General features: G+C 46.8%; 2 protein-coding genes across 7 annotated transcripts; both read left to right on the top strand.

Moving 5' to 3' along the window:
• Window positions 1-370: 370 nt before the first annotated feature.
• Apof (apolipoprotein F) lies at window positions 371-5,948 on the top strand. Its single transcript, XM_055593019.1, has 3 exons — window positions 371-3,012; window positions 3,242-4,240; window positions 5,498-5,948. Exons 1-2 carry the CDS (start codon window positions 2,997-2,999, stop codon window positions 4,183-4,185), a joined length of 960 nt encoding a protein of 319 aa, XP_055448994.1. The 5' UTR covers window positions 371-2,996; the 3' UTR covers window positions 4,186-4,240; window positions 5,498-5,948.
• Window positions 4,176-23,119, top strand: Stat2 (signal transducer and activator of transcription 2). Of its 6 annotated transcripts, none has more exons than XM_055629064.1 (25): window positions 4,845-4,923; window positions 5,991-6,165; window positions 6,991-7,128; window positions 7,254-7,404; window positions 7,687-7,782; window positions 8,091-8,180; window positions 8,266-8,341; window positions 8,727-8,812; window positions 8,949-9,100; window positions 11,680-11,838; window positions 11,946-12,038; window positions 12,626-12,685; window positions 13,044-13,061; window positions 13,518-13,611; window positions 13,720-13,767; window positions 13,846-13,929; window positions 14,283-14,381; window positions 14,476-14,611; window positions 14,739-14,791; window positions 14,890-14,984; window positions 15,956-16,092; window positions 16,281-16,463; window positions 16,886-16,943; window positions 20,912-21,186; window positions 21,408-23,119. In XM_055629064.1, exons 3-25 carry the CDS (start codon window positions 6,998-7,000, stop codon window positions 21,548-21,550), a joined length of 2,517 nt encoding a protein of 838 aa, XP_055485039.1. In that variant the 5' UTR covers window positions 4,845-4,923; window positions 5,991-6,165; window positions 6,991-6,997; the 3' UTR covers window positions 21,551-23,119. The 6 variants fall into 6 exon arrangements, with proteins under 6 accessions (XP_055447822.1, XP_055482907.1, XP_055485039.1 ...); XM_055627692.1 differs by lacking the exon at window positions 4,845-4,923 and adding an exon at window positions 5,528-5,617; XM_055628344.1 differs by lacking the exon at window positions 4,845-4,923 and adding an exon at window positions 5,528-5,617 and having other exon boundaries at window positions 5,991-6,145.
• The last annotated feature ends 976 nt before the right edge of the window (window positions 23,120-24,095 follow it).

Consider the following 24,095-nt stretch of genomic DNA (forward strand, 5'->3'; position numbering starts at 1 on the left):
GTACATACTGCATGTGGGAGTGTGGTCTACTCTGACTTTGTATGCTTGGTGTGTGTGTGTGTGTGTGTGTGTGTGTGTGTGTGTGTGTGTGTGTGTCTGACCTTGTAAATTTATAAAAGCTGAAATTCTACTTCTTCATTCTAAGAAAAACTCTTATTTTCTCACTTCCTTTTTTTTTTTTTTTAGTTTGTTTTCAAAACATCATTGTAGCGTTTACTCAGTGTCATGGCACACACCTGTAGTCCCAGTACCAAGGACACTGAAACCTGCCTGGGCTGCTGGGCTATGTGGCAAGACTGTCTCCAACAATATACATACATAGACAATTAAAAAAATGGAAAATTTATAATATTTAAGTTTATTTATATTTAGTAATTGTTAATTGTTTGTTTATTGTTATTGTCAGGTCCAAAGGAAATTCCAACTCCTCAAACTACAAGAGGTAGTTTGTATAGTCCAGATACCCAGAAATAAACTTGCTATGCTTGCTCTGTTCTCTGTCTCCTGCTAGTCTCCCCTCTCTCAAAGACAGCCCTGGCCAGGAGCAGTCAGTCTGCTGGCCACGTTTACTCTACTACTTTCTTTCTCTGCTCTGTGCTCTTTCAAATGCCTCTGGCTGTTCTCTCACATCTATAATAAAAAATCTTCCCTTTAACCACACCATGGATTGGTCACATATTCAGTTTATACAGTTATTGTGTATATGCTGAGTATATGTTCTATGACTATGTGGAAGTCTGTGGACTCTTTTATATTTGTTTAATAACAAGCTTCACAACACAATAACTAAGCAGTTATTACTCTATTCTTAACCTTCCTTGCTAATCTGCTTTCTTCCCAGGGTACATCCCAGTGATATTGCACTCCTCCAGCTCCTTCTCTTGATGTCTCTTGGACTTCTGCCCATGGCCCAACTCCCTCCTCTAACTCCTCCCCTGGCTGGCAGGAAGTCCAGGCCAGATTCTCCCCCTTGTTCAGCGATTGGCTCTAAGCTGCTTTATTGGCACACCAGGGGACACTTGGGGAGCAGTGTTTACACAACATTGTGACAGGCAATTCTTGGAACAAAGATTACAACCAGAAAATGGGGGTGGGGTATAGAAATCAGCATTTGAATTACACAATAACCTTATGCCTACACAAGGAGATATGGCATGAACAGTATCAGAAAAACAGTTTGTCAGTGTGGGTCAAAGGTAAAGACAGAGCCTGGTCCAGAAGAATCGGAAATACTTGCAAATACCAGATGCTTCACTTTTATAAACCACAGCTTTTTGGCTTCCTAATGATGTGGTAGAGAGAAGGGAGATGGGAGATGATGAGGTTAAAACAACATTTTCTCAGGTCATGAAGACACCAAAGCAAATGGAATGGTTATACTGCCTGCTTCTTCAGGCTTTCCCCTCCCAGAACTAGTGAGATATCCCATAACTTTTTTCCTAATATGTGTTTTTAAAACTCTTTTGAGAGTACACTATAATTACATCATTTCCTCCCGACAGACCGTCTTGATATATCCCTCCTTGATCTCTTTCAAATTCATGGCCTCTTTTTTTAAATTAATTGTTGTTATATACAAATATGTGCATACATATGTATTTCTGAAGTTAAGCTGTTCAGTCTGTATAATGTGATTTGCACATATGTTTTCAGGGCTGACCAGTTGGCAATGGACATCTAATCACTGTTCTTCCCTGAAAAAGACAATGTCTCCTGCTATCAGCTGCCTGTAGTTCCTTTTGTAGGGATGAGCCTTTCCTTCCCCTTGCTCACGTGTGTTTGGCATCCTCCTTGTTCAGCTCATGCTTAGGCAGTCATGTTGGGAGGACTTCACAAGCATAGCTTCTGAGATTTCTAGAAGACAACCACAGCAAACATACTGACCCTCTGGCTCTTGCATCTTTCCATCCACTGTTTTGCAATGTTCCCTGAGCCTTAGTAGAAAGAGTGTTTTGTGGAGACTGGGCTCCACAACTCTGCATTTTGATTGATTTCAATTTTCAGTAATGGTCTCCATCTGTTGCCAAGAGAAGTTTCCTTGATGAGGATGAGTTATCAGCGGGTATAAGGATAAATGTTTGGAATGCACGTAGGGATTATGCTGTTAGCAAAGTGCTGCTTGTGGATTTTCCTTCAAGATCTTCACCAGCCCTCGGTAATTGGCTAGTTTCCAAGACCAAGCATGACTGCCTTCTGGTGAGCGGTCCCACAAGTTTTCGTTTGTTTTTTGAGACAGGGTTTCTCACTGTAGCCCTGACTGTCCTGGAACTTGCTTTGTAGACCAGGCTGGCCTCAAGCTCAGAGATCCATCTGCTTCTGCCTCTCATGTGCTGTCATTAAGAGTATGCACCACCACTACCTGGCTGGTCCCATAACTTTCAAAAATAAACAAAATGGCTGGAGAAATGGGTCATTGGTTAAGAGCACTTACTGCTCTTGCAGAGGATCCAGGTTCAGTTCCCAGCACCCACAGCAGCTCACAAGCATCTGTAACTCCAGTTTCAGGGAATCCAACACCCTCTTCTAGCCTCCTTGGGCACTGTACATTGCAGTGCACTTACATACACCCTGGAAAAACACTCATGCACATAACATAAAACAAATGGTTACAAAAAATAAAAGGAATGTAGGTGGAGAAGTTCCAGTGAGATTGAAATCTCCAAACACCATCTGGTGAGTATCAATACATCCAAGCAGCCTGTGTGTGGCAGTCAAGCTCACCTGCCTAAGACAATGTGACCAATGCCCTCTCATTACAGCAGCTAGTTGCACTGTTGAACTTTTCTGTCCTGGTTTATTTGCAAAGGCCCTGGCCAATGTCAACACTGAAGCCTCATCTGCACCATAGGGGCTGGAGTTTGCTCTAGCTTATCAGTCCTGCCCCTTCCACCTCAGCACCTCAGCGGGCCCCAAATATCTCTTCTGTTCATGGGACAGAGAACTGGGCAGAAAAGGAAGACTGAGAAGCTACCAAGCCTGCCCAAGTATTCTTCTCAATGATGCGACTATATGGTAATCTGGGTCCCCCCCTAAGTGGGTGGGCATAAAACAGGGAGGTTTCTGCAATCTAGAAATGGCAGAGACCAAGGAGAAATTGTGTTACATTTCCCATATTCTGTCCCTTTACTAAAGAGAACAAAAGCATGGATAGATGAGGGGGTTCCCCAAATCTTGGGCTCCTTTCAGACTATAAACCCTCAAGAAAATGGTTTGCATGTTTTGGGGTTCTACCTTTTTCCAGGGTACTCTGTTCCAGACATGCATGGCCTCATGCATGGCCTCATTGTAATGAGTGTTCAGCTACTTTGCTGTCACCTGCTGTGCCCCGTGGATGCCATTTCAGACAGAGAGCCAACAACTGTCTCCACCATGCCGCTTCCCTCGGAGTTGGGGTACCAACTGCCCTTCTCAGACCCCTTCTCCTGCCAGGTCCTGCTCCCAGAGTCCCTGCCTGGCTTCACTCACATGCCCCCTCTCCCCAAGTTCCTGGTAGGCCTGGCTTTGAGGAACGCTCTCGAGGAAGCTGGCTGCCAGGCTGAGGTCTGGGCTCTGCAGCGTAAGCTTTACCGACTGGGAGGTGTGGCGCCTACAGAAGCCCTCATCCGCCATCTTCAAGAGCTCCAGAAAGATGGACATGTGGATTGGAAGGTGTCCGTGGATGCCCTGTCCTCAGCTCTACAGCTCCTAGCCTGGGAGCAGCCAGGTCTGAAGAGGGCCCCGCGCTCCCTTTCTCAGCCTGACTGTGAGAACGAGCAGGAACAGAGCGTGCACGATGTGGTTGGGCAGCTGCCTGCAGTGGGGACCTACTACAACCTAGGCACGGCTTTGTATTACGCCATTCGGAACTGCCCTGACAAGGCCAAGGAGCGAGGCCAGGATGGGGCCATAGATCTGGGTTATGACCTTTTGATGGCCATGGTGGGTACGTCAGGGGGACCAGCTGGTGTGGTAATCATTGCTGCTCTTAAACCAGCAATGAAGGCTGGGGTTCAGCGGCTGATCCAATATTATTATGATGAGAAAGAGGCGAGCACCCCTCCGCCAAAGAGAACACTAGATGGCACCTCAGACAGCAGTGCCCTGGAAGAAATGACCATGGCCACTTTGGTGCCAGCTGAAAGCACAGATTCTTACCGGGGGCAGGCCTTACTCAAGAACTATGGTGTCTTGGCATACAAGAAATAGCAACAGCATGACCAGTAAACGGAAAAATTCTGACAAGAGGAGTCTACACGCATGGGTGGGTGCGTGGGTGGGAGGGTGGGTGGATGGGTTTAGGGTATTGTTATCACTTGCCAGAAATTTCCTTCTTGAGTTTGTTTTTACATTTCTAATGTGGAAATAGCGAATTTTCACTTGAACAAGAGGTTATTGAAATTAAAAAGTGATACCATGAACCCATAGTATTTACCATTAATATCCTCAGCTCTTCCCTCCCTATCCTAAAGTGTCGAAATGCAGGTCCCACCCCTTCCAAGAAGTTCTCGTGCCTCCACACGCTCCGGTTTCGTTTTCTTTCCCTAGGACGGCAGGTTCGGAAAAGTCAGCTGCTTGAGTTCTTGGTTATGACTTTAACTGGGCTCCGCCCTCTCGGGCACGGGGGCGGGCGCTAATGTGAGGCTCTCCGCCAATCACTGAAGTCGGAGGTGTGGTTTCAAGCATCTTGTTCAGCCCATAGGGGGCGGGGTTATGTCTCAGCCAATGAGAGTGTCACATGGGGGAAGGGCGTGGCCGAGACGCCTGTCGCTCTGGAGAGCCCGGAACGGCGAGCGCTAGCGTCCGGCAGCGGTGCGTTCTGTTCCACCGCTCACGGTCGGGGTCAGCCGAAGACGGGGCGGGGTGGGAAGAGGGTTCCCGAGCCGCTCGGAGGGCTGGAAGTTGCAGCGGGAGCCCCTGGACGGAGCGGCACTGGACCCTCAGAAGGTACAGGCCCCGGAAGGGTATGCGGAGCCGGGGTGCGAGCTTGTTCCCGGGAAGGGCTCCTGGCTTGGGGGATGCCCCTGTAGACAAGGCTTTTAATGTCTGGCTGAAGTCGAGCACCTTTCGGGGTGTTACACCCTGCATAGCTCTACTTCTCAACCCCATCGACTTCCTTCCGAAACTCCTCCGCAAGCCTGGGGTATGTTCCTTGTTCCTTGTCGTAAGCCAAAGCTCTAACCCCCTGCTCTGCGTGTCTATTTACTTGTTTGCTTGCTTCTTATTTAATTAGCTTGCTTTGTCTTAGTACCACATGCGTGCAATGCCTGAGTTGGCCAGAAGAGGGCATCAGATGTCCTGAGACTGGGAGTTAGATGGTTTTGAGCCACCGTATGGGTGCGGGGAATAGAACCCAGGTCCGATGAAAGAGCAGTCAGTGCTCTTAAGCGCTGAGCCATCTCTCCAGCCCCGTTTCTCCTGATCTTTTAGGCTCGGAGTGCAATAAAAATAAGGCTTTTATTCTTTCTATTTATTCTTCTCTCACACAATAACACCCTGACCACATCCCCCCCACCCCCAGATGCACTGCTCTTCTGTTTCCTGTCAGAAAAGAAAAGGCCTCCCGATAATACCAGTTGAACATTGCATAACAGGATTTCAATAAGACAAGGCGCAAACCCTCATATCAAGGTTGGACAAGGTAACCCAGCAGGAGGAAAAGAGTCCCGAGGGCAGGCAAAAGAGACAGAGGCACACTCCGCTCCCACTGCTAGGGTCCCACAAAAACCCCATCGCTTTTTTTGTTTTTTTTTTTTTTTTTTTTTGCAAAGGACCTGCACAGACCCATGCAGACTCCGTGATTGCTGCTTCAGTCTCTGTGGGCCCCTTGAGCCCTCTTTAGTTGAATCTGTGGGCTGTGTTCTCCTAGTATCCTCAACCCCGCTGGCTCCTATGGTCCTTATTCCCCCTTTTCTGCAGGGTTCCCTGAGATCTGCCTAAAAAAAAAAAAAAAAAAAAAAAAGAAAGAAAAATTCAATGAAATGATTCCTAGTGATATTCTGCTATACTTGTAGATGGTCACCAGAGAGGCTTCCAGTGGCAGACTGATGGGAGCAGGCAAAGAATAGATAAGAGACGGCAGCAAGAAGGAAAAATGTGGGGGAAACACCCATGGCACTGCCTGCCGTGTGGCAGTTTTGTGTGAAATTTCTGGGTCTTCATAAATTTGGTAATTCACTCAAAAACCAGGTATTGACAGAAATCATAAAAATGTTACAGTCTAGCTGGGTGGTGGTAGCGCATGCTTTTAATCCTAGCACTTGGGAAGCAGAAAAAGGTGGGTTTCTGTGAGTTGAAAGCCAGCATGGTATACAGAGTGAGTTTCAGGACAGCCAAGGCTACAGAGAGAAACTCTATCTTGAAAAACAAAACAAAACAAAAAAGAACTTATGTGTATGAGTTTTGCCTACATGCATTTAGCCATACCATTTAAATGCCTGATAACCTCAGAGGCCAGAAGAAGGTATCAGATCTCTTAGAGTTGGAGTTTAAATGGTTGTGAGTTACCATGTGGACCCTAGGAATCAAACTCTGGTCCTCTAGAAGAACAACAAATGCTCTCCAACACTGAGGCAACTCTCCAGATCCTTTTATGTATGTTTTTGTTGTTTTTCAAGACAGGTTTTTCTGTGTAGCCTTGGCTTTTCTGGACTCACTTTGTAGAACAGGTTGCCCTCAAACTCACAGAGATCCGTCTGCCTCTGCTTCCCGAGTGCCAGGATTACAGATATGGCCACTATGCCATGCTCCTTTTATGTATTTCTTAACTGTATAATTAAAATATTTTAAATTAGAACAAAAAACACACAGCCAGACTTGGTGGCCCACTGGTAAATCCTAGCACTTAGGAGGCTGAGGCAGGATTGCTGCAATTTCCAGGCTATCTGGTTAGGAGTGAGACCCTGGATTTGTTTGTTTGCTTCATAAATCAAACATAAATAAATATATCATGAGACTGTGTGTGATTTGGTTCAATAAAGTGTGCAATTGAGAACTGACATCCTTTCCATTCAGAGTCCAGATGGCGCAGTGGGAGATGCTGCAGAACCTTGACCTCCCATTTCTGGACCAGCTGCACCAGCTGTACTCAAAAAGCTTCCTGCCAATGGATGTCCGGCAGCACTTGGCTGTCTGGATCGAAGACCAGAACTGGTGAGGGCTTCGGGAGTTCAAGTGGTTCTTTCTTCTTGAGCCCACAGGTCCTAGAGGCATTCTGGGAGGGGTCAGAGGTCTCAGAGCAGCAGCACTTTAAAGCCTTTGTCATACTTGGTCCTCAGGAGGGAAGCTGCACTAGGAAGTGATCATTCCAAGGCTAACATGCTATACTTCAACATTATGGACCAGCTGAACCAGTGGGACCACTACAGCTCAGACCCTGATTGCTTTCTATTACAGCATAACCTGCGGAAATTCAGCCGGGACATTCAGGTACTTGGAAGGGTGGGAGATGACAGAGTGGGACTCGCCTTGAGTTGGGTACAGAGTGGGTCCTAAAGATGCAAAAGGAGGGGAGCAGGCCTGGGGAGAGGAGGACAGAGTCTAGACTTGGAGCATCGCTGGCATAGTAAAGGACTGAGTCTAGGTACACGCAGGAACCAGCCAGTGACCTTGAAGAGGGGAGGTTACTAGAGAAATTGATGGCAGGGCCTCTGGATTGGTAGGTCATTAAGATAGTTAAGTGGGATTGATCCTTCTGTTTTCCCTGCTTAGACCTTACCCAATGGTCCTACCGAGTTGGCTGAGATGATCTTTAATCTTCTTCTGGAAGAGAAAAGAATTCTGAATCAGGCTCAAAGGGCTCAACAGGTAAGGTGATGGTAAAAGCTCTGGCATAGAAAGGCAGCATGGAGACAACTCAGGAACATCTCTCAAACCAGGATCTCCCCACATCCTGCAGCATCATTTCAGGTCCCAACTTTAAGCTTGAAAACTCAAGAGTTCAGGTGGTGGCAGTGGTAGAAAGCACGCCTTTAATCTCAGCACTCAGGGGGATCTCTGAGTTCAAGGCCAGCCTGGTCTACAGAGTGAGTCCAGGACAGCCAGGGCTACACAGAAAAACCTGCCTCAAAAAGCAAAGCCAGCCACAAGTGAGAGTTCAAAACCTTTTGTTTCAGGTGCAGGCCAGGCCAGCTCCTGGAGCAGCCGCGGAGAGTCAGCAGCTTGAGATTGACTCCCGGATCCTGGATTTACAGAGTGTGGTTGAAGTCAGTGGATGTGGCAAGTGTCAGGTGGAGAGGACCCAGCTTTTCCACCCTTTGAAGCTGCTTCACTGGGGTCTCATCTCTACAGGTGCTGGTGAGATCTATCAGGCAACTGAAAGACCTGCACGATGTCTTCAGCTTCAGATACACAGTTTACAATCAAAGTAGGTCTGCTCAAAATGGGAGAAAGACAGGATCCATCTTGGGGATCTAGAGTAGAGGAGGACAGAAGCTGAATGCTCCAGCGAGTAGCATGGTCACCCTCTGCTACATGGCAGCATCAGTTGTCCTGTCCATAGGCAAAGCAGAGGCACTAGCGCATGTTGTGGAGGGTGGACTGGAGCTAGAACTGAAGAATAGTTAGTGATGGAGGGCTTATGTACAAAACTGCCTTCATAGGTCGAGTGGGCTCCTGTTCCACCCAGAGTTTGCCTGTGGAACCCCATGTGCCTGTATTTTGCCTGGTTCTCCCTTCCTCCCCATCCAAAATTTCCTACTGAGACCTAGGCAGAAAGAACCTGTGATCTGACTCTTGGTTTTGTCTTTCAGAGAAGACATCATCTCTGGATGCCCATCAGAGGGAACAGCTGCAACAGCTACAGGCAACCGCCAACGAAGTAGACAAAAAGAGAAAGGTAAAGGGCAGAACCCAGGGTGGGCAGCAGGGATCTGGGGATGAGAGGGTTGGGGGTACTCTGGGGGGATTTCCTTGTCCTCTCCATCAGCTGGGTGAGGAGGGGCGGCGCTTAACCCTCACATCCTTTTTCCCAGGAGGTCCTGGACACCTCCAAAGCACTAGTAGGCCGACTGACCACCCTGGTCGACCTGCTGCTGCCAAAACTGGATGAGTGGAAGGCCCAGCAGCAGAGATCCTGCATTGGAGCCCCACCACCAGAGCTGCAGCTGGAACAGCTGGAACAGTGGTAAGAGGAAAAGCTGTGTCTTTCCCACCCTCATGCACACGGATCTCGTCCTCATGGTGCTCGGTATGTTGTGTTGTTGGTACAGCAAGCGAAGGGCTGGATGGAGCTCAGTGGTAGAGTCCTTCTCCTGAAGCCCTGAAGTCCTGGGTTGATTGCCAGCACAGAAGGAAAGTGGAAGGGTGGGAAGCAGCAAGCGATGCTGCAGTCTCCTCTGCCGGTTCTCTTGCTTGACTGTGGCTTTACTCTGCTATAATTTGTCCTCATAACTCAGGGAGACCAAGTCCAGTCTTTGCTTTGGAAAGCAATGGATTCATCCACAGTCATGGTCTCTCACTGAGCATCATCTCCACCCTTTGTTTTGTTTTGTTTGCCTTTGAGACAAGGTCTCACAATGTAAAACACTTAATGATTTATTTATTTTTGTTTGCATTGGTGTTTTGCCTGCATGTATGTCTGTGTGAGGATATTGGAGTCCCCGGAACAGACCGTTGTGAGCTGCAATGTGGGCGCTGGAATCCAGGTTCTTCTTTTTTTTTTTTTTTCTTCATGTAGCCCTGGCTGTCCTGGGCTCACTTTGTAGACCAGGCTGGCCTCAAACTCACAGAGATCTACCTGTCTCTGCCTCCCAGGTGCTGGAATTACAGGTGAATGCCACCACACCCAGTTCCCAAGTCCTCTTAAAGAGCAGCCAGTGCTCTTCACTGTTGAACCATCTCTCCAGACCCCATTTCTTAAACTTTAATTTTTCTATTACTGTGTCTGTATGATGGGGAAGGCATGCATGTGCTCCAGTACATGTATGGAGGTCAGAGAACAACTTTGTGGATTCAATTTTTTCTCTACTGCCACTTGTGTGAGTTCCAGGGATACCCCTCAGATGGCCAAGCTTGCTTGATGAGTGCTTACTTTTACCTCTACCACTGTGCCATCTCTAAGGCTGTCGGCACATTTTTTTAGGCTTTAGTATGGGGACCAGGGAGGCAAAGACATAAGAAGCAGTTCAGGCTAGCCTGGGACACATAGTTAAAAAAAAAAAAAAAATAGGGTCTGTGATTCTCCTCCTACCTGTTGGCTGCTTCCCAGCAGCCCACAAAGTCAGGAGAGGCAGGGGACCAAGTCAGGAGGGGTAGGGGCGATAAGAGAAGCATGCCTGTGAGAACCATACAGGTATCACCCCAGGAACAGCTGATGGCTAGTTCAACTTTAATACCAGAGAACAAAGGCTATATACCCATAGGGAGTTGGGGGAGGGGCTCCAAGAATAGGTGCACATAATTAGTTGGAACTAGGTACTTCAAAGATGCTTGATTTGCATTATACAGCAGGCTCCTATCATAAGAGTAGAATGTCAGTGCTTAATTAACTTATAGGTGCAGGGAGGAGAGAGCTAGCAGGGAGCTGTGTCAGAGGCATATATCAAGTGTGGCCAGGGGAGTCTGTGTCTGAAGACACTTTCCAGATGAAGTCTGTCAGAGAGCCAGGGATCCCGCCAAGTGGAAGGAGTTCTGCCTTTAGCACCGAGCTTGTAATGGCTATCCGGTCCAGGCAAGAACTGTAACCTCAACTAGCAGGATACCTCCAACAGAGGTCTGGGGGAGTGACTTCATCAGGAACATGCTTGCTAAGTGAGCACAGGGCCTGAGTTCAGATTCCCAGCACGTACATAAAAACTGGGTACTAGGGGCTAGAGAGATAGCTCACAGATTAAGAGCATTAGCTGTTCTTCCAAAGGACCAAGGTTGAATTCCCAGCACCCACATGGCCATCTATAACTCCAGTTCCAGGGAATATGACACCCTCACACTGACATGCATGCAGGCAAAACACAGGTGCACATAAAATAAAAATAAGTGAATCTTAAAAAAAAAAACAGTGGGCACAATACTATGTAACCGAAACCCCAAAACCAGGTGGGCCGAAATAAGCGGGTACTCAGGGTTTGCTCACCATACTCTTAGGCAAAATGGTGAGGTCCAGCAAGAGAGAATGTCTCAAAAGAGAGGTGTAGAGCAGTAGAGAAAGATACTCAAATCTGGCCTCTGTGTGCACATGCATGAGTTTTACAAAATAAAGGTCATTATGTTAATAAAACTTTTATTTGCTTTGTGTATCAAAGTGGTTTTGGATTGAATCTTTTAGAGTAAAAATTTTTTTGAATATTCTGCCATATGCTTCCTGGGTCTGATTGTTGTGACAGGGTCTCATGTGTCCCAGGCTGGCCTAGCTGAAGATGAACTTCTGATCTTCATGCCTCCTCCTCAGCGTAGGAATTTCCGGTGCATGACCCTATGCCCAGTTCATGCAGTGCTGGGGATAAAATCTAGGGCTTTGTGCTTGTTCTACCGAGTGAGATACATCACTAACCCTTATGTTTACTTATTTATTTTTGAGACTGAATGACATTAGGTAACCCAAGCTGGCCTTAAACTCTCCACCTTCCTCCTTCAACCTTCACAGGGTACAGGAGCACCCCTGGCTCTGGGTTCCCAGCTCTGCACATAATTGACTAGAGAACACTCAGAACCACAATGGGAGCCCAAGAAACTTACATGTTCTGTCTCCCGGACTCTGCCATCCAGGTTGACAGCTGGAGCAAAGCTCTTGTTCCACCTTCGGCAGCTGCTGAGACAGCTGAAGGAAATGAGTCACATGCTGAAGTATGAAGGTGACATGTTTAGCAAAGGGGTGGACCTGCAGAATGCCCAAGTCACAGAGTTGCTACAGCGCCTGCTCCAAAGGTCTGGTGGATTGGGTGGGTCTGTGGCAGAGGAAAAAAAGAAGAAACACGAGGAGCGGGCTTTACAGACACCGAGCTTTTACCCTCTCTCCTGCCCTCTCTCCTTAGGTCCTTTGTGGTGGAGACCCAGCCCTGCATGCCCCAGACTCCACACCGACCCCTCATCCTAAAGACTGGGAGCAAGTTCACTGTGCGAACAAGGTTGCATTTGCGAGCCCCTGCCTCATTTTTCCCACATTGCCATTGTGCCGGTTCTGAATTTGCAGGTCCTTTTGCTCATGAAGATTTCTTTCCCTGGGCTGGAGAGATGGCTCAGAGGTTAAGAGCACTGGCTGCTCTTCCAGAGGTCCTGAGTTCAATTCCCAGCAACCACATGGTGGCTCCCAAACCATCTGAAATCAAATCTGGTGCTCTCTTCTGGTATGCAGGTGTACATGCAAACACAATATTATACATAATAAGTCTTTAAAAAAAAAAAAAAAGAGTTCTTTCCCTTAAGTTTACCTTCTCTTAACCCCTTCCATCCTTTTTCTTTTCTTTCTTTTGTTTTTGGTTTTTCAAGACAGGGTTTCTCTTTGTAGCCTTGGCTGTTCTGGAACTCACTCTGTAGACCAGGCTGGCCTCGAACTCATAGAGGTCCTCCTGTCTCTGCCTCCCTGATTTCTGGGATTAAAGGGGTATGCCACCACCGCCTGGCTCTAATCTTCCTCCCACCCCCCTTTTTCTACACATCTGGCCTTATCAAGAATTTGAGATTGACCACTGTATCCAATCATCTGTTTCCCCAGACTGCTGGTGAGACTCCAGGAGGGCAATGAATCACTCAAAGCAGAAGTCTTCGTTGACAGGTAAGTGGAGGCAGCTGAAGGGTATGACTAAGATAGCCAGTAGACATGGGCTGGTGTCAGAGAAGTACCCAGAGAGGCCCTCAGACTGTCTTCTGTCCATCCATCCCACCTTACAGACATGAAAACACTTCCCTCCCGCTAAGCACATGCTAGGCACCAACCAGCACCTCTCACACTCTCAGGCAGGTATTGCCAATATGGACATGAAGTCAGAGATAGCGCTTCTCTTCTGCCAGACCATGCCACCATGTGACTAGTGAGCTCTAGGGGGCAGTTTGAACCTAGGTCTGTCTGATCACCAAGACCAAATCCCTAACACTCGTACCTTCCAGTGATTTGGTTTTCTCTTTCTTTTCAGGAATTCAGAGTTACCAGGGTAGGTACCTGATGAAGACAAGCACACTGCATGTATGATCAACACAACCACATGTGTCATACCTGTGGGAATTCAAGGGAGGAAGGAGATGGGGGGTAGCAATAAAGGGAGAGGGGGAAGTCTGAAATGAAGTGAAATTTTTGTTTTCCTGCTAAGTTGATTTTTTTTTATTTTACTTACAGAAAGACAGAGAGTATATACATGCATGATAAAGAGAAAAATATGAAAGTATGTGTAGGTCAGAGGACAACTAATGGGAGTCTGTTCTCTCCTTCCACCATGTCAGCATGGCATGGTGGAACATACCTGAAATTTCAGGACTTAGGATCCTGGAAACACAAGGCCAGCCTGGGCTGCATAGTGAAACCTTATCTTAAAGAAAGAAGGAAGGAAGGAGAGAGACAGGACAGACACTAACTCTGCCCCATGTCTTCATATATCTTCTCCCTGGAGCAGCTTCCGGAAGTTCAACATTCTGACCTCAAACCAAAAAACCTTGACCCCTGACAAGGGCCAGAGACAAGGCTTAATTTGGGACTTTGGCTTCTTGGTAAGAATGGTTAATAGAATTAGTATCTAATCCAAAGGAGCAGCAATTAGACTATTTCCTTGGCCCCTGGGTCCCCACCCTAGCACTGTGTTTCTCCTGAATTCACAGACGCTGGTGGAGCAGCGCTCTTCAGGATCAGGAAAGGGAAGCAATAAGGTGAGGCCACTGACTCACCTGAGCAGAGCTGAGGCCGGCCGCTTACCCGGAGCAGCTCTGACCACTGTGACTCTCCAGGGGCCACTGCCAGTGACGGAGGAGCTACACGTTGTCACCTTCGTGGTGAAATACATCTACCAGGGTCTGAAGATGGATTTGAAGGTGAGGAAGAGAGGGAAAGAGGTAGCAGAAGGCACACAGAGTAGCTATAGAGGTGTCCTGGGGCACCTGCGCCTCAAGGCTCCAAAGGAGATGTCTGCAGTTACAAACATGTTGGGGCCAGAGAGATGGCTCAGAGGTTAAGAGCACTGGCTGCTCTTCCAAAGGTCCTGAGTTCAATTTGCAGCAACCTCATGGTGGCTCACAGCTAACTATAAGAGTAGCTCATAGCTCATCTATAATGAGATCTGGTGCCTCTTCTGATGTGAAGGTGCACATGCAGGCAGAACACTATACATAATCTAAAAAGAAAAGGAACATCCTGTTCTCCACCATGACTCCTGTCTCTTTCCCAGACCGACACTCTCCCTGTAGTGATCATCTCTAACATGAACCAGCTCTCCATCGCCTGGGCCTCCATTCTCTGGTTCAACATGCTCAACTCAACTCCCCAGGTAGGAGGATGAGGCCAACAGGGGTGGGATAGAGAGGAGCGGAGTCTTGTGGGGAAGGGCTGCTTCCAAGCTGTCTCACTCTCCCACCCCCCAGAACCAGCAGTTCTTCTGCCAAGCTCCGAAAGCCCCCTGGAGCTTGCTGGGGCCTGTGCTCAGCTGGCAGTTCTCCTCCTATGTTGGCCGAGGCCTCAATTCTGAGCAGCTGGGCATGCTGAGGAACAAGCTATTTGGTACAGTCTTCTTTCCTCCTGGCCTTTCCTTCCGCTTAGCTTGCCCCTACCCGGTGTCCTATCCCAGACCTTCTGCCCCGGCCTTGCCCTCCTTCAGTCATCCAAACACTGTGACTCTGGCCCACAGGAAAGAACTGCAAGATGGAGGATGCGTTGTTGTCCTGGGTAGACTTTAGTAAGGTAACTCCCTACAGCCTGGGTCCCTTCAGTCCCCTGCCCCTACCTTCACCACACCAAGCTGCTCCACATCCCTTCCTGCATTTGCATCCCTCCTCCAGCGAGAGAGCCCCCCTGGCAAGATCCCGTTCTGGACATGGCTGGACAAGATTCTGGAACTGGTCCATGACCACCTGAGAGAGCTCTGGAATGCTGGGTAAGGCCTTGCTCAGCCCTTGCATGTCTGCCCCAGCGGGGCTTAGGAGTGGGCTCTGGCACCCAAAAACCGGTGCAAGTCCCCATTAGTAATAGTGAATATCGAGGATAGCCTGCTGGGTGTACTCATGTAGTCCTTACAGCCACACAGAGTCCTATGTCAGTCCCATCAGGAAATCCAGCCTTCGGTAAATTATGAACTTGCTCAGTGAACAGAGTTGGGAATAGACACCCTGGCCTGTAGCACCTGGGCATGTTATTATACACACACACACACACACACACACACACACACACAGTCTCTATATATAATGTAACTCTGTTTGTCAGTCCTAGAACTTTCAATGTAGATCACAGTGGCCTCAAACTCATACATCGGCCTGCCTCCCAAGTGCTAGGATTAAAAGTTCAGCTCTATTATATATTTATGTATTTATTTTGTGTGCATGTGTGTATGTCATGTGGAGGACAGAGGATAGCTCACAGGAATAGGTTCTTTCTCCCATGTCCACACCATGTGTGTCCTAGAGAGTGAACTCAGGTGGTCAGGCTTGGTGGCAGGTACCTTCAGCTGCTGAGCCATCACCCCTCATCAGTATATCCCTGCTACATCCTCACACTTCTTCAAGTCTTGACAGCAGGAGTGTTGTCACCAAAGTTACGTGATTTGATTAATATGAAAAGTTTTATAAGTGGGCTGCAGAGATGGCTCAGAGGTTAGGAGCACTGGCTGTTCTTCCAGAGGTCCTGAGTTCAATTCCCAGCAACTATGTGCTGGCTTACAACCATCTACAATGAGATCTGGTGCCCTTTTCTGGCATGTAGGAGTACATGCAGGCAGAACACTAAATAAACAAACAAATAAATATTTTTTAAAAGTTTGTAAGTGGCAGAAACAGAGCCAAACAGTTCCCACTTCTGTACAAGTTGGACCCTGACCCTGAGAGCTTACGATGGCTTTGTCTGCTCCAGGCTCATCATGGGATTCTTGAGCCGTAGCCAGGAACGACGGCTGTTGAAGAAGACGGTCTCTGGCACCTTTCTACTGCGCTTTAGTGAAACTTCAGAAGGAGGCATTACGTGCTCTTGGGTGGAGCACCAGGATGATGGTCAGCCACCGCCGCACCACCCCCATCATTCCTGCAACCTCTGCCTTCAGCCAGGCTCCCACGGCCCCTCTCACTTCTGACCCTTTGCCTTCCCTTGGCTTCTGCGGGCCTTGTTTGGGGTTGGGCAGCTAGGGCAGGGAATCCAGGGCTAGTCTCACCTCTCTGTTATCTGTCTGTCTGTTGTGCAGATAAAGTGTTCATCTACTCCGTGGAGCCCTACACCAAGGAAGTGCTGCAGTCACTCCCACTGACAGAGATCATCCGCCACTACCAGGTTCTTGCAGACGAGAACATTCCTGAGAACCCACTGCGCTTCCTCTATCCCAGAATCCCTCGAGATGAAGCTTTCGGGAGCTACTATCAGGAAAAAGGTTGGCATCACTGACACCCATCCCTCTTAGAATGAAAGCGTTCTCAGATATCCAGCTCCCTCCTTTCACACCAGGGCACACCCAGGGCACATTTTTCTGTGGCGCATGCTCCTTAATGGGGGAGGGGAGGTTGCATTTGCCAGAACCATCTTTTTTTTTTTTTTTTTTTTTTTTTTTTTTTTTTTTTTTTTTTCATGTACGCCTGCACACCCAGAAGAGGGCACCAGATCACATTATAGATGGTTGTGAGCACCATGGGGTTGCTGGGAATTGAACTCAAGACCTCTAGAAGAGCAGCCAAGCACTCCTAACTGCTGAGACATCTGTCCAGCCCCTCCCGGGCCATCTTATACTAGGGAAACTCTGACCTGTTTGCCAACACATTGATCTCTCCAACCCCCACGCCATCTGTGTCCCCACAGTTAACTTTGAAGAACAGAGGAAATACCTGAAACATAGGCTCATCGTGATCTCCAACAGGTGAGACACAAACCCTTCACTCACAGACCCTCTAGCCTGCTAGATTTCAATCCCTCCCTCACCTCTCCCTGACCCACCAACTTCTAGGGTTTTTCCCCCTTGGAATCACTCCTCTCTCATGGTTTTCCGCTGCCATCTTTTCTGCTGTCTCCATCTGAGTTCCCTGATAGTACTGAACATAACCTCTCTTGTTAATGGGACCCTTCTAAGAGACAGCAAGCATAGCACTAGATTTTCTAAAAGAAAGTGTTAAATCCTTGTGCAGACCCCCAGGGTAGGTAATAGCAATGGTGGTCATACTTATTAAAAGTTTTTGCTGGGTACTGGCCTAAATGTTTTGTGTGTTTTCTGGTTTTGTGGAGTCTTCCTGTTTGTCCTGTGATGTTTGAGATAAAGAAGCAGTTTCAATGTGATGAAGTAGCATAATGGAGCATACATGGCTAGTGAATGACCTAGGTCTGTCAGATCATTCATTCATTTACTGATTGGTCAGTTAGTTGATTGGTTTGTTTTGTTGTTGTTCTGTTTGAGACAGAGTTCCTGTTGGCCTGTAACAAAATAGGTAGACCAGGCTGGCCTTGAACTCATAGAGATCCTACTGGCTCTGCCTCTCAGGTGCTGGAATTAAAGATGTGTGCCACTGTGCCTGATTTTTTTTTCCCCAACAAAGAGTTTCTCTGCATAGCCCTGACTGTCCTGGAACTCTTTCTATAGACCAAGCTGGCCTTAAATTTATGGAGATCCAGTCTCTGCCTCTTGAGTGCTGGGATTAAAGATTTACAGCACCATTGTCTGGCTTATTGTTAAACTTTTTAGTTATAGGCATAAGCTGTCCCACCTGATATTTTTTGTTCTTTTTGTTTTTTTGTTTGTTTGTTTGTTTGTTTGTTTTTGTTGTTTTGGTTTGGTTTTGGTTTTTCAAGACAGGGTTTCTCTGTGTAACAGCTCTGGCTCACTCTGTAAATGAGGCTGACCTCGAACTCACAGAGATCCTTCTGCCTCTGCCTCCCAAGTGCTGGGATTAGAGGCATGCACCACCACACATTGTAGATTTGATTTACACTTTCCTGATGACAAGTTAAACATTCTTTTTTCATATACTTTGTCATTTGTGTATCTTCTTTTGAGAAATGTCTATGCAGATCTCCAGCCCAAACCAGGTGTGGTGCCATGTGCCTGTAATCCCAGCACAGGGGAGAATGAGGCAGGAGGATTGAGCATTTGAAGCCAAGCTGGGTTACATAATGAAACCTGTCTCAAAGAAAAACAATAGATCTTTGGCCCATTTGTAATTGAGATTATTTACTTTTCAAAGATATATTAATTTTTACTTATATGTTTGTCTCCATGCCTGTGCACCACATGTGTTCAGTGTCCTCAGAGGCCAGAAGAGGAGGGTGTCAGAGCCTCTGGAACTGGAGTTGGAGAAGAGCTTCCATGCAGGTGCTGGGAATCAAACCCCAGTCCTCTGCCAGAGCAGCCAGTGCTCTTAACCACTGAGCCATCAATCCATTTCCTTATTTGCTTTTTCACTGTTGAGTTTTTAGTTCCTTATAACTCCTGGTGATTAATCCCTTGTTGAATGAATAGTTTATAAATATTATTTTCTACTTGCAAGTTGTCTGTTAACTTGGCAGATTGTTGTTTTTGCTATGACCATTCTTAGTTTGATTTAACTGCATTTGGTCTATTTTTGCTTTTATTTTGTATCCTTTCAGGATTATGTTGTGTTTCAAGGTTTTTTTTCCTTTTGATATTTATTTCATTTTTAATTATACATATGTATCTGCGTGGGGTGGTGTGTGGAAGAGGGTTTCCTATTGCAGAATCTGCAGTCACAGGCAATTATGAGTTTTTCAGTATAGGTGCTGGGAATTAAACCCAGGTTCTCTGCAAGAGCCGTACCCTCTTTTAACTACTAAGCCATGTCTCCAGCCCTGGGGTTTTCTTTAATATATAATTTCAAGTTTTATATTTAGGTCTTTGATTCTTTTGTGTTGATTTTTTTTTCCTGAGACAGAATTTCTCTGTGTAGCTCTAGCTTTCCTGGAACTTGCTTTGTAGACCAGGATGGCTCAAAGTCACCGAGATCTGCCTGCCTCTGCCTCTTGAGTGCTGAGATTAAAAGTGTGCACCATCATGCCATGCTTAAGATTTTTTGTTTTATAGCCAAGCTGTGGTGGTGCATATCTTTCATCCTAGCACTCTGTGAGTGCTAATCTCTGTGAGTTTGAGGCCAGCCTGGTCTACAAAGAGAGTGCCAGGATAGCCAGGACTACATGGAGAAACACTATCTCGAAAAAAATAAAAAAATCTATTTTTATTATTTTAAATTATGTATATGTGTGCATGTGGTGTATATGTATGAGTATAGGTGCCTGTGGAACCAGAGCCCTCCATTCTGAGAGGACTGGAGTCCTGGAGCTGGAGTTACAGGCACTCGTGAACCATCTTGCACGGGTGCTGGGAGCATTCTTATTGTCACTTGCAGTCCTACTGTTGCTGAACAGTATGCACTTTTAACCACTGAGCCTTCTCTCAGGCCCCCGTGTTGATTTTTACATCGTATTTATTTTTGCATGTATGTGTGCACATGTACATGCTTACCATAACATGTGTGTGGAGGTCAGTGGACAATTTGCAAGAGTTGGTTTCTTCTTTCTACCACGTGGTTCGTGGGATTGAACACAAGTGTTAGGTTTAGTAGCAGTTGCCTTTACCTGCTCAGATGTTTTTCTGGTTCCATGATTTTTGTATGTGGTGAATAGTTTCATTCTTCTGCAAATGGATGTCCAGTTTATTGAAGAGGCTGTGCTTTCTTTCTTCCTATATTTTTGTCACCTCTATCAAAAATTAGCTGGCTCTTGATTAATGGATTTATTTTCTGGGCCTATCTTCTGTTCCATTGGTCCATGTGTCTAGGGTTTTATGTTGGTACAATTTTGGACACTCTATCTTAGTATTATTTTATTATGTTAGCTATTGTTTTGAAACAAGGGCTCATGTATACATCAAACACACTATATGGCTATAGCTGGATTTGAACCCCTGATTCTCCTGCCTTTCCCTCCAAGGGCTGGAATTAGAGGCGTGTATCATTATGCCCAGCCTCCAGTTGTACTAAGGGCTTTTGCAATAAAGTTTGTTACTTCTATTTCTGGGAAGAGTGGCATTTGCTAGAAACTGTATTGAATGTATGAATCAAATCTAGAATTCCACTTTTAACCATCCTGTTGCCTCTCACAAATTTTTACAAATCATTGTTCCCATTTAAGTGATAGTCTGGGAGGCTAGGGAGATGGTTCAGCAGTTAAGAGCAGTTTAGATTATCTGGGTTCAGTACTCAAGTGCCTGCAAGGTGGTTCGCAATCATTCATAACTCCATTTCTAGGTGACCTGATGCTCTCTTCTGGCCTCCACACATGCATGTGGTTCACTACACACACACAAGCAAAAGACTTACACACAGAAAAGAAAAATAAATTTTTAAAAATCTGTAAATGATAATCTGAGATCTACTTAATGAGCAATTGAGAGGATTGAGACTCTAACAAGCATGATTTCAAGGCCAGATGTGGTAACTTGTCCCTCTAATTCCAGCCCTTGGGCGGCAGAGGGCAGAAGTAACCGAAGTTCCTGTGTAGCCTTGGCTATGTGGAGATGTAGAGGCCAGCCTGGACCACAATGAGACCCTGTCTCCTAAAATCCTGATTACAAGGCCCGTGGTCTTTACCAATCCTCTGAACCCCTACCCCAAGGCCAGGGGTCTCAGTACATAGACGAGACTGGTCTCAAACTCAAAGAGCTTTGCCTGCCTCCACCTGCTGAGTGCTGGGATTAAAGGTGTGAACAAGACACCTAGCTCTCTGCTACTTTCTCAGACTAGATAGGCAGCCCTGCTTGCTCTGTGATCCTCACTTTATTTCACCCACTGAATCTGGTCCCATTTTCTGTCCTGGTATACCTAGACAGGTGGATGAGCTGCAGCAGCCTCTGGAACTTAAACCAGATCCAGACCTGGAGTCCTTAGAGCTGGATCCAGAGCCCATGTCAGTGATGGAATTAGAAAAAGACCTGGAATTACAGACACTGCTGGAGTCAGGGCTGGATTTGGGCACAGAGCTGTGTGCAACTCCACGAGCGATGCTGGAGCCAGACCCCAGCCCTGCATTGTCATTATTGCCAGAGCCAGAGCCAGAGCTGCCTGATGATCTGCAGCAGTTGAACACAGTGGATATGGAAAGTAAGTGATTTCTCTCACCCATTACCAAAAAGTGAGCTCCAAGTTCCTCATTCATTTTCTGATGATGCCTTTTGTTAGGAAATGCAAGTGTCTCCCCAGCCCCACCCGTTTGTTTCTTCCATTTCCTAAGAGTCCCTTCAGTCCCAGGCTGTGCCTTCCCTGCTAGAGTTGGAAGCTTCTAAGTTGGATCAGGGCCTGATGTTTCTCTCTGTATCACCTAGTCTTCAGAAACAACATAAGTCTTGATGATATCATGCCCAACGGTGACCCACTCTTGGCTGGTCAGAACATCATTGATGAGGCTTACACATCCTACCCTAGCCATTTTGATGTGGATGGACCCTTGATTCCTTCTGATGACTAGGAGCGACACTCCCGGTTTGTCCATCCTATCTCCCCCATCAGGATGCTGCTTCCAACAGTGGGAAATGAGCCCTTCTAGGCTGGGTTTGCCATGAACTTTGAAGTAAGAGGTAAAAGCATAACATGGTTTTGAAGGTACCAAAAGAGTCAGAAGATGCTGGCCATAGTCTTACTAGAATCCTGAGGCTGCCTGCCTTGCTGGGAGACACAGGGTTCCTGAGGACAGGCCAGGACATTTGGGAGGTTCTTAAAGGGTCCAAGGCAGTGGTATCTTTCCAGTATGGAAGGATGTTAATGTTTTGATAATTAGCTAAATTGGTGTGAACCAGCATTGGGCCTTAGTTGGAAGTTCAGAGATGGATGGAATTCTGTTATCCTGGGTCTTGTCAAATCCAGAGCCTTACCCATGGTAACCACAGTGGCACTGAGCCATACCCCAAGCCCTTCAGTTCTCCTGGTTACTTAAAGTCCAAACTAACCCTTTCCTTTTCTCCTCCCTTCACTACTGCCTCCAGTTCCAAATTTCCTTCTTTTCTTGTAGAGGCTGAGAGCTGTCTGCTTCAGCCCACCTTGTGCAACTCTGTCCTGAGGAAAAGCATGACCAATACAATTACTTTTCCTTCTCAATTCCTCCAATACAAAATAACCCTGATTCTCTAATGAAGATGTGAGCTTTGCTGCTTTATGCTGCCTCATCTCCACTCCCCTAGTGCTTGAGATAATCACTCCTAGAGGCTTGGATGGTAGGGTTTCTGAGCACTTGGGAATTGCTTTTTATAGTGTTCAGTAGAACTGAGTGTTTGAAGAGAAGCGCTGCATGTTAGCTCATTTACTAAGATGCCATCGCTTCTTTTGTATAGTACATTGTTAACATGAAAGAAAAGCTTCCTTTCCTTCTGTGTGACCTGGTGGGCAAAGGTCAGATTTCCTGGGTCTGAGAGCATTGAAGTATTGTCAGAGGCCCCTGGACGTCCTTGTACCTTAGTCATTGCCTGGGAACCTGAGAGCAGGGGAAGTTGCTCTACGGTGTCCTTGTGGTGCCGCCTGAGTGTAAATGAACATGACTCGTGAAGAGCTGTGACCGTTTTCTACCTAGTGTGTCAGAGCAGCCCTGTTCAGGAAAGGGCTAATGATAATCGGGAGAGGGGGAAGCAGGACATGCCCAGCCATGGAGTGGATGGGGAAGGCACACAAAGAGGAGCAGAAGAAAGTCAGGGAGCTAACAACAAAAGTCATTAAGAGAAAGGCCCCTGGACCAACAGGTGAAATTGAAAAATCCAGCAAAGCCAGGCAGGGTAGAACATGCCTTTAATCCCAGCACTCAAGGGGCAGGTGGATCCTTTCTGCTTGAGGCCAGTCTGATCTACTTAGTGTCCAGCCAGGGTGATATAGTGGGACACAGAGAGAGAGAGAGAGACTTGAACTGCAGGTAACGGCACTGCTTCCTTCCATTCCTCTGTAAACACCTGGGTTTCCTGATGTAACACCCTCCTCCGTGCTGTGACAGCTAGAATGAACTGTTGACTTGGAGTCTTTTGTACATCATAATAAACTTTCGTTAAAACAACAACAAAAATGTGGATGTGTCTGCTCTCCAAACTCTGGTGCTTTTCCTCTCCTGAAAGCTAATTCCTTGGGACAGCAAGGCCAGCAACATATAGGCATTAGGTCATCAACTGTCGCTTCTCTCATACCCACTTCAGTATGTCTCTTGTCACATTCCTTCTTTCCTCGGGTCGGTGCAGCCATTTATGTCCCTTGGACTGTTGGGCAGAGAAGGTATAGACATATAGCTTTCTTTATTACTCAGCTAGTTGGTGGCAAAGTCAAGGCATAAACTGGATCTAACCGGGGCAGTGCCTATAATCCCAGCACTTGAGATGTAGAGGCAGAATCAGGAGTGTGAGGCTCAGCCCAGGGTGCATGTCAAGTTCCAAGACAGTCTCACATGCATGAGTCTATGTCTCTTGAATAAAAAAACAAACCTGGCCAGGTGCAATGGCGCACACCTGTGGTCCCAGCACTTGGGGAGGCAGAGGCAGGCGGATCTCTGAGTTCAAGGCCAGCCTGATCTACAGTACAGGCTGACAACAAACTCATGATCTAACCTGCCCCAGTCATCTGGGTGTATCTCACTGGCAAAGTGCATGTCCTTTGATGTCCAGGCTGTGAAAATAAAGGAAATAAGTGTGATGTGGTAGCAAATGCCTGTAGTCCCAGTGCTTGGGAGAATGAGGCAGGAGGATCTCTGTTAGTTCGAGGCCAGCCTGGTCTACAGACCGAGTTCCAGGACAGCCAGAGATATAAAATGAAGCCCTGTCTTGAAAACATACATATATACATGAATGAATGAATGAAGTCACTAGTGCCTTTCACTTTCTTTTAGATTATGATGTATCATTTCTCCTTCCCTTTAAACCATGTGTCCTTCCTTGTCCTATTTTCAAGTCCAGGGACTCTTTTTTTCATTAATCCTCCTCCCTTGCCCCTCCCCTTTTTTTTGAGACAGGATTTTTCTGTGTAATCTTGGCTGTCCTGGACTCACT

The sequence above is a fragment of the Psammomys obesus genome, unplaced genomic scaffold (genome assembly GCF_907164565.1).
Source record: "Psammomys obesus unplaced genomic scaffold, mPsaObe1.curated_primary_1811, whole genome shotgun sequence".
Classification (NCBI taxonomy): domain Eukaryota; kingdom Metazoa; phylum Chordata; class Mammalia; order Rodentia; family Muridae; genus Psammomys; species Psammomys obesus.

Excerpts from the sequence above, each read along its gene's own strand:
- Stat2 (XM_055626932.1), top strand. The coding sequence starts at position 4,715 with ATGGGGGAAGGGCGTGGCCGAGACGCCTGTCGCTCTGGAGAGCCCGGA. Across the intron at positions 13,612-13,719 it reads TTTGGGACTTTGGCTTCTTG|ACGCTGGTGGAGCAGCGCTC; the intron begins GTAAGAATGGTT and ends CTGAATTCACAG. Across the intron at positions 16,944-20,911 it reads CTCATCGTGATCTCCAACAG|ACAGGTGGATGAGCTGCAGC; the intron begins GTGAGACACAAA and ends TGGTATACCTAG.